Source organism: Syngnathus typhle, linkage group LG6 (assembly GCF_033458585.1).
Source record: "Syngnathus typhle isolate RoL2023-S1 ecotype Sweden linkage group LG6, RoL_Styp_1.0, whole genome shotgun sequence".
Lineage (NCBI taxonomy): Eukaryota > Metazoa > Chordata > Actinopteri > Syngnathiformes > Syngnathidae > Syngnathus > Syngnathus typhle.
Genome location: NC_083743.1, coordinates 15,296,162 through 15,308,530, shown reverse-complemented (window position 1 = coordinate 15,308,530; position 12,369 = coordinate 15,296,162). Strand labels below are relative to the sequence as shown.

The window sequence follows — 12,369 nt, the reverse complement described above, 5'->3', positions numbered from 1 at the left end:
CTTTAATGAAATGTGTTAATGCATCTCAAGAACAATTTAAAGTGTTATGAGCAAGGCAAGGCAACAAAAAAAAGACAGTTGAAGAAAAATGGGGGATATCCAACACTATTTATTTTTTCATTTTATTGCTCCACATGAATATGAAAGGCTGAAGAATAAAAAAAACTAAACAGACACTATTAAAAACTCAGCTACTTGTCCTGAATATGAATTGAACAAATTGCGGTTAAAAACCACAACCAAAAGAAACATCAATTATAATGACAAATACAGAACAATTCTCATCCCGAGGCTGGTTAACTATATTTTCAAATGCATTACTAAAACTAAAATATGAACTTCTCACTGTAGTAAAGGAAAAGAGTTCAGCATCTCAATCAAAAGCTACATACTAGAATAGAATTATCACTGATGCATAAACTCAAAGTCTGCTCAAATAGAAGGTGAGAACTTCATGCATCATTGCTCATCTCCCAGAGACACTCAGAATTCTCAATAGAGACTCTTTGACAAGTGACTGAGCAGGCAACAGGGTTAGGTGTGGATTCTTGTGTGCCTTTTGAAATGTCCCCTCTCAGAGAATCTTTGGCCACAAACTGAGCACGAAAAAGGTTTCTCGCCAGTGTGGCTTCTTGTGTGACTTTTTAAAGGTTCCCTCCGAGCAAATTTCTGGCCACAAACTGAGCACGAAAAGGTTTCTCGCCAGTGTGGGTTCTTGTGTGACCTTTTAAATGTTGCCTCTGAGCAAATTTTCGGCCACAAACTGAGCACGAAAAAGGTTTCTCGCCAGTGTGGGTTCTTGTGTGATCTTTTAAATGTTGCCTGTGAGCAAATTTGTGGCCACAAACTGAGCACGAAAAAGGTTTCTCGCCAGTGTGGGCTTGGGTGTGTCTTTGTAGGTTTTGCTTCTGACTGAATTTTTGGCCACAAACCGAGCATGAAAAAGGTTTCTCGCCAGTGTGGGTTTGGGTGTGTATTTGTAAGTTTTGCTTCCTACTGAATTTTTGGCCACAAACTGAGCATGAAAAAGGTTTCTCACCAGTGTGGATTCTTGTATGAAGTGTTAGACCTGTCTTCTCTAAGAACGTTTTGTGACAAACTGAGCATGAAAAAGGTTTCTCACCAGTGTGGATTCTTGTATGACGTGTTAGACCTTTCTTCTCTAAGAACGTTTTGTGACAAACTGAGCATAAATAGGGTTTCTCGCCAGTGTGGATTCTTGTATGAAGTGTTAGAGTTTCCTTCTGAGCGAATGTTTGGCCACAAACTGAGCATGAAAGAGGTTTCTCGCCAGTGTGGGTTTGGGTGTGTCTTTGTAAGTTTCCCTTGCTACTGAATTTTCGGCCACAAACTGAGCATGAAAAAGGTTTCTCACCAGTGTGGATTCTTGTATGGCGTTCTAAGCTTGTTTTCACTGAAAATGTTTTGCCACAAGCTGAGCATGAAAAAGGTTTCTCGCCGGTGTGGATTCTTGTGTGCTTTTTTAAATGTCCCCCCTCAGAGAATTTTTGGCCACAAACTGAGCATGAAAAAGGTTTCTCGCCTGTGTGGATTCTTGTGTGCTGTTTTAAATGTCGCCTCTCAGAGAATTCTCGCCCACAAACTGAGCATGAAAAAGGTTTCTCTCCAGTGTGGACTCTTGCGTGAACTTTTAAGGTTTGCTTGTCACTGAATGTTTTGCCACAAATTGAGCATGAAAAAGGTTTCCCGCCAGTGTGGATTCTTGTGTGCCTTTTTAAATGTCCCCTCTGAGCAAATCTTCGGCCACAATCTGAGCAGGAAAAGTTTTTCGTCACATCATCACTATCTAATGGCTGAGCTGCTTGTGATCCTCCACAGTGGTCTCCATCATCTTCTCGAGTCATTTGTTGACTTGAGCTGCAGCTTGGAGACTCCACGCCTTTGCTCACCTCATGTTGACCCTCATCTAAACTCTTCACAGGAACACCAGCCGATAGCATCTCGAAGGTATCCTCCTCCTCTTCTTTAATGTCACAGGAGTCTTCTCCCTCCTTTTTAATACAAAGTCGCTCCAGCTCTTCCTCTTCTTCTATGGTGCAAAGAAACGTGGGCACCATTTGTTCATTCAAGTGGTGGACCGCTTTGCCCACATCTTCCTCTTTAATACAAGGCCGCTCCGACTCTTCCTCCTCTTTTATGGTGCAAAGAAACGTCTGCACCATTTGCTCATTCAAGTGGTGGACCTCTTTGCCCACATCTTCCTCTTTAATACAAGACCGCTCCGGCTCTTCCTCTTTTATGGTGCAAAGAAACTTCTGCACCATTTGTTCATTCACGTGGTGGACCTCTTTGCGCACAGCTTCCTCTTTAACGCACGTGCGCTCTGGCTCCTGCTGCTTAGGACAAATAGCTTCACTGATGTCTGCAAAAACAAGACAAGCACATAAGTTACAGTTACAAAGAAACCGGTCAAAACTATACAAGGATTTTTTCAATCTGCCTATCACACATGATATGAATAGAATAGTACTAAAAATAAACACTGGAAGAGGATTCATAATGGAAACTACCGTTTTTTTTTCATGTATAATGCGCCCCCGTGTATAATACGCACCCTAAAAATGGCATGTTGATGCTGGAAGAAAGCCTGTACCCATGTATAATACGCACCCAAATTCGGACTCCTACTTAAGTCCGTAAACGTAAAATTATTTCAGAAAAAATATCATCTTTGGGAACAACCGGATGTTATTCTGCCGGTCAGTATCACTGCGCATGCGCTAGCAAACTCGATAGCGAAGAAATGTTTCGGATTTGTGTAGGGTACATTGTGACAGCAAACGAGCAGGTGATCGAGCAAGCGTATGATACGAGAGCATTGTGTTCGTATGGAGCGTGTTTGAAGTGAACAGCAGAGAAGAAATCTGTAATGGCGGCCTCCGTATCATATCAGGATTTAAAAAAATAAAATTAAAAAAAATAATAATTTTTGTACCCCTGTATAATGCACACCCCAGATTTTAGGACAATAAATTAGTTAGATTTTGCGCATTATACATGAAACAAAACGGTCGACGTGTACGAACCTGCCGTGCGCAACACAACATTCGGCTGCAAGCAAAGATGTTCCTGTCGTCGACGCGTACGGTCCTTTCCCTCCACGTACTTTGCTGTGGTCCTTGCAGACATTTTCACACTGCAATAACAACACTTGTTCAACGATGTTTGGCTAACAAAAGTGTCTTTTGGGCAGTGGCCAGCGAGCTATTTGTTGAAGTAATTGAATATAGTTTATCCCGTATTTACACAGTAATATTTTGCGTTGTGCTAGATCGTTTGGCAAGAAAATAAACTTAGCAAAAGACAGTCTAGTTGCATTGTTCCACAATCATTTGAGATCGAACATTCGTCGATGATAATCAAGCTAAATATCATAAAGTTGGCATTGTGGTAGCTACCATGTGTGGGGAATTGTCTTCGTTGCTCCGCTGAGTGAAGTTCCTCCAAATATTCGAGTGGCCCAAAAGCAAAGATGTTAACTGCTTTTTTTCCCCCCGTCTGCCAGGCATTGCATCTTTTAAATCTGACGAGACACATAATAAAAGTCAAAGTCTGCTTTATTGTCAACCTCTTCACATGACACACAAAGAAACCGAAATTACGTTTCCTCTATCCCACGGTGACGAGACATAGTACACGATAGACATACAAGTAAACGACATAAAACAAAAACAAGAAGGCACGAACAATAAATAATAAGAGTGATGAATAAATAATAAATAAACAAATAACACAATAAATAAGAGGAGCAAAACGGAGCCAGTGTGCATACAGCAGACAGTAAGCATAGCGCAAAAGTACAGGACGCTACGCAGAAAGGGGGAGAGAGAGAGAGTTCAGGATCTTAACAGCCTGGAGTATGAAGCTGTTGGTGATAGGGATGGGCAGATCGATACCAAAATATCGATATATCGATCCAGGCTGCTCATTTTTGAGTATTGATCTCCCTAGCTAAAATATCGATACTTACAATTATTTAATTATATTTTTCCTCATTTTTTTTCTGCTCCAATTTGACGACTTGCACTCGTGCTAGCACTACTTTTCCTTCCGCCTGCTGCACCGGCGTGTCCTGCTCTGCTCTGCTCCCGCCCCCTTTTCTCACAAGCCAAGCCCTCCTCCTCCGCCCCCCGTTCCAATCCAAACAAACACAAACAAGCATGGCCACGGCGGCGGCCCAGTCCGAACGCAAGAGAAGTCTGGTTTGGGGATATTATATTTTACTTAATAACAACGAGGCAAAATGTGAAATATGTCACAAAACAATTAAATATTGTGGCAACACCACAAACTTGACTAAACATTTAAGCAAAATTCACCCCACGGTTCATGAAGAGCTGCAGTTGAAACGTGCCGCAGACACTAAGGCAGCGACGGAAAACCCTGCAGCCACACCGAGGCTAAGGTACCAAAGTACCTTAGAAGCAGCGTTTCAGAAAGGCAAGACATATCCAGGTATCAGGTGCTAACCAAAAATCGTAAGCATTTGTGGTTGATGTGCTATTTGAAGCAATAATTACTACGCTTTAGTCAGTCATTTATAAATAAAGTTTTCCCCTTTTCAATTTGTGGTCGAACGCCATACGTTTTATTTGTAACTCCACTTCCTATAAACAACACTAAAGTATTACAATATTAAATGTGTGTATCCAGTGGCTTTACAAATTGATAGTTTTGCTGCTCATGGCGATTAAGCCCTGCATCTCTGTTGGTACCATGTCTCTTTTTAGATTATACTAAAAGACAAAACTTTTCCCCAACAACAGAGAGAGAGAGAGAGAAAAGTAAAGAATAGCTCCTTTTTATTAAAGTTATACTATTAATATGCATCTTCCACTAATGCACTAATGTCTAAAAAGGTTAATAATTCATGTACATGACGTAATACTTTTTTCCACAACATTCAATAGATGACTCTCCAAGAGCAAGAATGCCACTGCATTTAAATTGTTTTTGGCGGGAAATTACACTTCCGGTATCGATATCGGATCGAATATCGGGTATTTTGGGTAGGAAATACTTGGTATCGGATCGACTCCAAAATCATTGGTATCGCCCATCCCTAGTTTCCTGTTGACAGCCTGAAATAGACTGTTATTGGCTGGCCGCTTGAGACATTCAGGAAACACCGTAAATATTTTGCCTGCTCGGTTACATTTTTAAGTCGTCTGTTTATGCTATTTAAAAGAAAACAAAACAACAACAACAACAGGGATGTTTCCGACATTCACCTCAATGTATTGTGTTTTGGGTTTAATTATATTTTGAGGGGAGATACAGGTAATACGTCATTACGTACAGCACGTTAAAAACTACAAAAAGAACCACGTCTTTTTTTTTTTTTTATCTCATTTATTAAATGGACACAACATTTAACAAGCATGAAATCTTACATTTGGTTGGGGGACAAAAATAATTCATTCATTATATTACGAACCGCTACAAAATCAACAAGACCAATCTTCTGTTGCCCTTATTTTTTTTGTGACCAAAGTTTGTACATTATGCCTTATTAAATTAAATAACTTACGATCGGCTCCACGATGTCAAATCAATACACATTAAAGCGTGACAGTCCCACTTTATTGTGAGCTAGATTACTGGATACTTTCGTTTTGATACATCCGCTGGACCATACATTTTGATCTGATGATTTCAATGATACTGGGAAATTTGATTATCCCACTAAAACGTGGTCAACCCGAATAATATGGATAATAACTACAATTATAGATTATTTGGTGAGTACAAAACTTGACGATAAGGCAACAAGAGTATTTTCTAGAAGCCATAATTGCTTTTACTCTTGCTATATTGTACAGTACATGAAACATTTGATTTAGTTACGTCTTCTGACTCCTCATACCTTTCCTTGATGCTTCCCAGTTCGAGTGATGCTTGCCGGTTGTTACTGATGCTTTAATATGAGTTTTACAAAGGTTTGAGATTTACCATTTGGGGAAGTGCCGCCTTTGTAGCAGAATATCAACATTTTATGAGTTCAAAAGCATTGGATTGCTGAGTCTTTTCCTCACACTCATTCAAAAAGTTAATGAGAACATTTTAAGTAATTCTCAATCCAAACATTTGCCTGCTGTAAATACAATTTATTCTCAGTGTGTTGCCACAGTTTCACACAACATTCCATGAAACATCCATCATTTTGATATTCAGACAAAGTAGACTGTATGCAATAAATTATTGTAAGTACCGTATTTTCCGGACTATAAAGCGCACCTAAAAACCTAAAATCTTCTCAAAAGCCAACAGTGCGCCTTATAGTCCAATGCGCCTTATGTATGGACTAAATTCCTAAATTCAAACTGTCCCGAAGCATTGTGTCATGAAATCAAGCATAAGTGGCCTGCTGAAGACTATAAATCCTGAATCAAAAAGACTATGGATCATTATTTTGTGATTATAAAGTCATTTGTTGCATCTGAAGTTGGAATAAAAAAGATAAAATGGAGAATGATTTGATTTGGATTAAAAATCTGACATGATGCATTAATGGTGCGCCTTATAGTCCGGTGCGCCTTATATAAGGATTAAGTTTTAAAATGGGCCGTTCATTGAAGGTGCGCCTTATAGTCCGGTGCGCCTTATAGTCCGGAAAATACGGTAGCTTGCTGACATTGTTGATTTTTCTGAAGTGACATTTCACAAAGATGTCTACTTGAAGTTCCCAGATAAAATAGGATCCTGAACAGCAACAGCTCTTTTTTTTTTTTATTGGTGGTGTACATAGACTGTTTTTTTTTTTTCTTAAAGACCCTGAACAGGATAAGCGGTAGAATCAAATACTTAGCATTTCTTAATTTAGGATTGATTTTTTACCATGTTTATTACAGGAAAGTGTAGAATATCAGTGTCCCCAACTTCATTCAACCTTTCTGTATGAGGCCATTGGCAAACCCCTGCTCGATGATCATGCTATTATTTCTACAGGTGACCAGAGCCTCCAAATAAGGAGAAAGGTCTACGACGTTTGTGTTGTGTTTGATGTAAGTTGTTCTGGCTCCTGCATGCTGTCATCACCAACTGACTGTTGCTCTGCCAACATGGCTGTCAGCTTCAGCCCCAAAACTGGATCCCTTGACTCTGCTGCCACCTGTGAAATAAAAAGCAAAACTATGATTATATGTTCAAATTTGCAGTTTCAACTTTCCACTTATTATTATTAGAATATTAATAGCATCTTATTGTTATGAGAATGTTTCAATAAATCAATACTTGACTGTGATGTTTGAGGTCAAACATTTTAGTTTGTCTTTCAACTTGTTAAGTTGGACCAAGGTTCCACTGTAAGCAAAGCAGTACAGTGCGTGAGAGTTTATGTGCTGCTTGACGACATCTTGTTTTGCGTTTTGTTCAAGATGTCCGTCGTTGAGCAATGAAAACAAAGATGTGTTCTCCCTCTTCATTACTTCATTGCATGCTATTTGTTCCCTCAAAACAGCATATGCCGGGGCCATCGAAAACCAAGGAACCCCTAGATGTTTTCCAGCAGATATCTTCTGTGGAAATGGACCTTTCCAGATGAACACTTACTGTTGAGGCTCCTCTCCTTCTCAGTATGATGCCCTCTGCGAGTAAAGCCTTTGCAGTCTCCTCAAACAGAACAGTGTCATCCATCTCGGATTGGCTCTTTAACTCAGCATACTTGTCTACAAACCTACAATGGAGCATAAAAATATTGCAGAAATTTTGTTAATTCTCACCATGTGAGCCACACCATTACAAAAATCACAAGCCAAATAACATTAGTTTGAACCCTTAGATGGGGGAAATACAATCCAGTACATACCTTTGACAGGTAGAGACAAAGTTTGATTTGGAAAAATCAAAAGGGCGAGGACCCATCCCATATTGTTCATAAAATTTCCTGAAAACAGAGATGGACAAACATGTTTATATAATGCAGTACAGCATTTTTACTTTATTATTATTATTAGACATACACCATCTTAGAACAAGAAATAGAAAAAATTGGTATTTACTTACGCTCTAACTTGATCTTCTGTGTAGAAGATTTCAGGCACCGGGTCTGGTTTCCTGACCCGGGATCTCGTATGAGGTTTTACATAAAGTGGCTGCCGTTTTGGTGGAAAAGCTTCATATACATCATACCAGATTGGTTTCTCGGTTTGCTTTATCACTCCAGAGCGCATTAGATCCCGAACCCTGTTAATTATATTTTTACATAATCAGTTAGTGATGTTGAAACCCCCAGCTCTGATCCACAATTCAAAGCCAGACAAACATTAAGGATGAATCCCAAAACCCACATCACACCAACCTCATTGACCCTCAATTAACATAAATTAATTTTAATTATTTTCTTTGTTTGTTTTCCCCAAAAAATGTTTTTAGGCCCTGACCTATCTAAAAGTCTGACATTTAGTCTTCTAAAATAGTCCTAAAAAAGTCCGCAAAAAAGGGCCAATTTATTTCTCAACACAAAACAGAATAAGGCAAAGATAATGACATTTACCTGCCCCTCAACAATACAGTGGGGCAAAAAGTATTTAGTCAGCCACCGATTGTGCAAGTTCTCCCACTTGAAAGATGAGAGATGCCTGCAATTTTCATCATAGGTACACTTCAACTATGCAAGACAAAATTAAATTTTTAACGAATTTATTTGCAAATTATGGTGGGAAAAAAGTATTTAGTCAATAATGGCTTCAATGATCACAAGAACATTAAACAAAAATCCCAGAAAAACACAGAGGGACCTAGTAAACGACCTGAAGAGAGCTGGGACCAAAGTAACAAAGACTACCATCAGTAACACACTACTACGCCAGGGACTCAAATCCTGGAGTGCCAGACATGTCCCCCTGCTTAAGCCAGTACACTCTAGTTTTTTTTTTTTTTTTTAAATCGGTGGATCAATCAGTTATCGGAACTTTAATCCACTAAACACCAGAGGACTTTTTTCTGTGCTGGTGTGCACTGTTCTGATACATAAAATGTTGTTCTACATAGAAATATATATATATATATATTATATTATATCCTGGATCAGCATTCCAAAAAAACTCCATATCTGTAATTATGTTATTTTGTCAATTAATGGTATTCATTTATGGTAGGGATTGTCAACAGGTGGTCCGCAGCCCTCTGGTCGTCCGTGGTGGTATTGCAGGTGGTCCGCAAAATTGGAAGTGGAAAATAATTGTAACATTTTTAAAAATACAATGGATTTATTAAATAGACTTGATTTATTTTCCAGCTAATTTTGTGAATAATTTACCCATCCAAATTATGTCAAATGTAGCTGAGATTCCCAAAATAGACATCCATCCATCCATTTTCTATACCGCTTGTCCCCACGGGGGTCGCGGGCGTTCTGGTGTTTATCCCAGCAGTCATCGGGCAGTCGGCGGGGGACACCCTGAACCGATTGCCAGCCAATCGCAGGGCACACAGAAACGAACAACCATCTGCACTCGCATTGACACTTAGGGGCGATTTGGAATGCTCTATTGGCCAAGCGTGTTTTTGGGATGTGGGAGGAAACCGGAGGACCTGGAGAAAACCTACGCAGGCACGTGGAGAACATGCAAACTCCACACAGGGGCCGGAGGTGTAATTGAACCCGCACCCTCCGAACTGTGAGGGGAACGTGGTAACCATTGTGCCTGCTTTATATTAACTTGTTTAATTTTACAATTCATTACTATAAATAACACCATTTATTACTGGAAATATCAGCCAATGTTCACATTATAATATCAAATGATCACTACTTCCATATTGCTCGATAATCACAATTATCCCATCAATCGTTAGAACTCAGAGGCTACTGGTGCCCGCTGGCACCATGTTGGTGTCACCACAATGGTGACCTCTGACCTAACATAACTAAATTCTTCCTCAACCTTCTGCAGGAGTCCACCTTTTAGTTATGAATCTAATTATTATTATTATTATTATTCAACATAACAATAATAATAATAATAATAATAATAATATTGTGATTCAATGCAAATCAGGTAGTGACATTGACTGCCCAAGTTGTTTAAGCCTTAAGGGAACGAAACCGCCATCGTGCCTTGACAGCGTCCTTCAAAAGACGATGAGCATTGAGTCATAGAGGTGAGACGCAATTGCTTCATTCGTGTAATTGAATTTTTATCATTAAAATGTTATGCATTGAACACACGTTCAATTGTATGGTTATTCCAAGTTCTCTCCGAGTAAATGTTTTAGCTTTTGTCGCACAACTATTTCGTCATCAAGAGGCACGTCGGCGTCCTTGAAAAATACAAATTCACGTGCAAATATATTTAGAACTATCATGTTTATCACACATGGTCTATAATATTAACTTTAGTCTTACAATTTGGTTATCAACATAACAAATTGAAGACAATGCAGTATAGCTCAAGCGGCTCAAAAATAGCATAATAGTTATTAGGAAATGCTGAAAACTGGTGCTATAATAAAAGAAATACAACAAATAGGTCATTAAAACGCGTTCTTACCGCGTAAACACAGTTCCAATTCTCTCTAGTCTGCTCCCAGCCATTTGGTTATTTTGGGTACAGCTGAACCACAATCAGTTTCTCAACGGGCAATCCAAACAGCACTTCCGGTAGTACTTTCATCTCTTTCAGAATAAAGTATCACTGCTCTAACAACAATGACTTGATAATAGGAATATATATTATACAGTACATATTTATTTATTTATTTATTTATTTATTTATTTATTTATTTATTTATTTATTTATTTATTTATTTATTTATTTATTTATTTATTTATTTATTTATTTATTTATTTATTTATTTATTTATTCGCCTGCCTTTGGGGGTATTAATATGATAAAAACGAGATCGTATATCTTTCTGTTCAAACCTTTTTTTTTGCTGTTGTCTTTTTACTTTCGATATTCTTGGGTCTTACTTGACTAACCTAAGACCTCGGATATCCCTTTTCGCGCCATATCATGTGGAAACGCTAGTCGGTACGACCAAACAAACAAACAAACAAAAAAAAATCAAAATATATACCAAGAATCACCACTAGAGAACAATCAAGATCCCTGTATCTTCCCTGAGGTGACCTCTCAGTTACTCTTTTTGATCTAACCCTAACCATAACCCTAGCCCTAATACATGGTATATTTCAATTTGTATCACGTCCGATTTCTTCATTAAAAAACGTTGTGTCAATCAATTTATCACTCTAATCTCACTATCGATCTCAACCCATCTCTGTATATAAACTCTACACATTTCTTTTCAAATAATTTTTGTAAATTAAAAAATGGGATGAAGATAATTTCAAAACATTTTCCACCATTAATGCGAGCTGTATGTAAACTGTACACCTCAATTAGAATGATTTAAAGCTCCTAAAGATATTGAAAATATCCGAGATAATTGTTTGCAGAAGTGTGCACACCCTCTTGAAAGTGTCATTGTGGCTTTTTCAAAATTAACCAATCACATTCAAACTATGATACCAATTTATGTTTATACAATATGAGCATCCTTAATCATTTCTAAATGTGCTAATACAGATATTTTGAAGTCTTTGTTAATCAGTCATAAAGAGTTGTAACTTAGAGTCATAAAAGTCTGACAGTAAAATTTCCTCCCTGCAATCTCTAGTTCAAACCAGACTCTTTAGTTAACCTGTAAAGGTATAATATGTAGTCACCATGAGCTTCAATGACTAACATCTAGCAAATTAGTGCATCCTTCTGCTTAAGAAATTACATTTCTGAGGTAGTCATTTGTTTTCACCCTATAACTGGTGTTAACAAGCTAATTAATTGCTTATAATGAAAGCATACACACATTTTAAACCCAAATTTTAAATTACCTGTTTCACACGTTCAAATGACTTGACCACACATTTTTGTATGGTTCTAAATTTGATCTAAACCTAATTAAAAACAACAAGATGAAAAACCTCAATTTGCAGTAAGGCTAGAGTGGGACAGGACACGGCATGGTTAAATAGCGACACATGCAGGCTTAATAAAAAGGCAAAAGTGAACTTTAAACTCTTAATGTCAGCTGACCAGAAAAAAAAAATGTGTATGGGGCCCTGGCTCAACTGGATCAAGAACATTACTCGCAGTTCTTAGCACACACTTTCACACACATGGTAAATCACTTTCAGTACTGGCTAGCATAGTTATTTTAGTCATTTCTTTCTCTGCTTTTGATATATAATTTAACTTTGCTTAAGGCGGAGAGGAGAATCTAAAATGGAGAGCCACATTACACTGTAATCTGCCAGTGGTTCTTTTTTCTGGTTCGGCAACAGAGTGCATTTTAAGGCACAGAAGCAGGCGGGCAGGCAGGCAGGCCAGGTTGAGTTTAGGA

General features: G+C 38.3%; 2 protein-coding genes across 2 annotated transcripts; both read right to left on the bottom strand.

Moving 5' to 3' along the window:
- Positions 1-89: 89 nt before the first annotated feature.
- LOC133155113 (gastrula zinc finger protein XlCGF26.1-like) lies at positions 90-3,885 on the bottom strand. The gene is made up of 3 exons (XM_061280137.1): positions 3,420-3,885; positions 3,048-3,157; positions 90-2,383 (listed from the first exon to the last, which is right to left on the bottom strand). Exons 2-3 carry the CDS (start codon positions 3,148-3,150, stop codon positions 645-647), a joined length of 1,842 nt encoding a protein of 613 aa, XP_061136121.1. The 5' UTR covers positions 3,151-3,157; positions 3,420-3,885; the 3' UTR covers positions 90-644.
- Positions 3,886-6,113: 2,228 nt separating this feature from the next.
- mrps23 (mitochondrial ribosomal protein S23) lies at positions 6,114-10,638 on the bottom strand. Its single transcript, XM_061280138.1, has 5 exons — positions 10,515-10,638; positions 8,026-8,205; positions 7,829-7,906; positions 7,573-7,696; positions 6,114-7,132 (listed from the first exon to the last, which is right to left on the bottom strand). The coding sequence occupies exons 1-5, from the start codon at positions 10,556-10,558 to the stop codon at positions 7,001-7,003; spliced, it is 558 nt and encodes a 185-aa protein (XP_061136122.1). The 5' UTR covers positions 10,559-10,638; the 3' UTR covers positions 6,114-7,000.
- Positions 10,639-12,369: the final 1,731 nt, after the last annotated feature.

Coding starts and splice junctions, on each gene's coding strand:
- LOC133155113 (XM_061280137.1), bottom strand. CDS start 3,150: ATGTCTGCAAGGACCACAGCAAAGTACGTGGAGGGAAAGGACCGTACG. Junction 2,384..3,047: donor TGTTGTGTTGCGCACGGCAG/GTTCGTACACGT, acceptor TTGTTTTTGCAG/ACATCAGTGAAGCTATTTGT.
- mrps23 (XM_061280138.1), bottom strand. CDS start 10,558: ATGGCTGGGAGCAGACTAGAGAGAATTGGAACTGTGTTTACGCG. Junction 7,697..7,828: donor TTTGTCTCTACCTGTCAAAG/GTATGTACTGGA, acceptor GCTCCATTGTAG/GTTTGTAGACAAGTATGCTG. Junction 7,133..7,572: donor GAAGGAGAGGAGCCTCAACA/GTAAGTGTTCAT, acceptor TTTATTTCACAG/GTGGCAGCAGAGTCAAGGGA.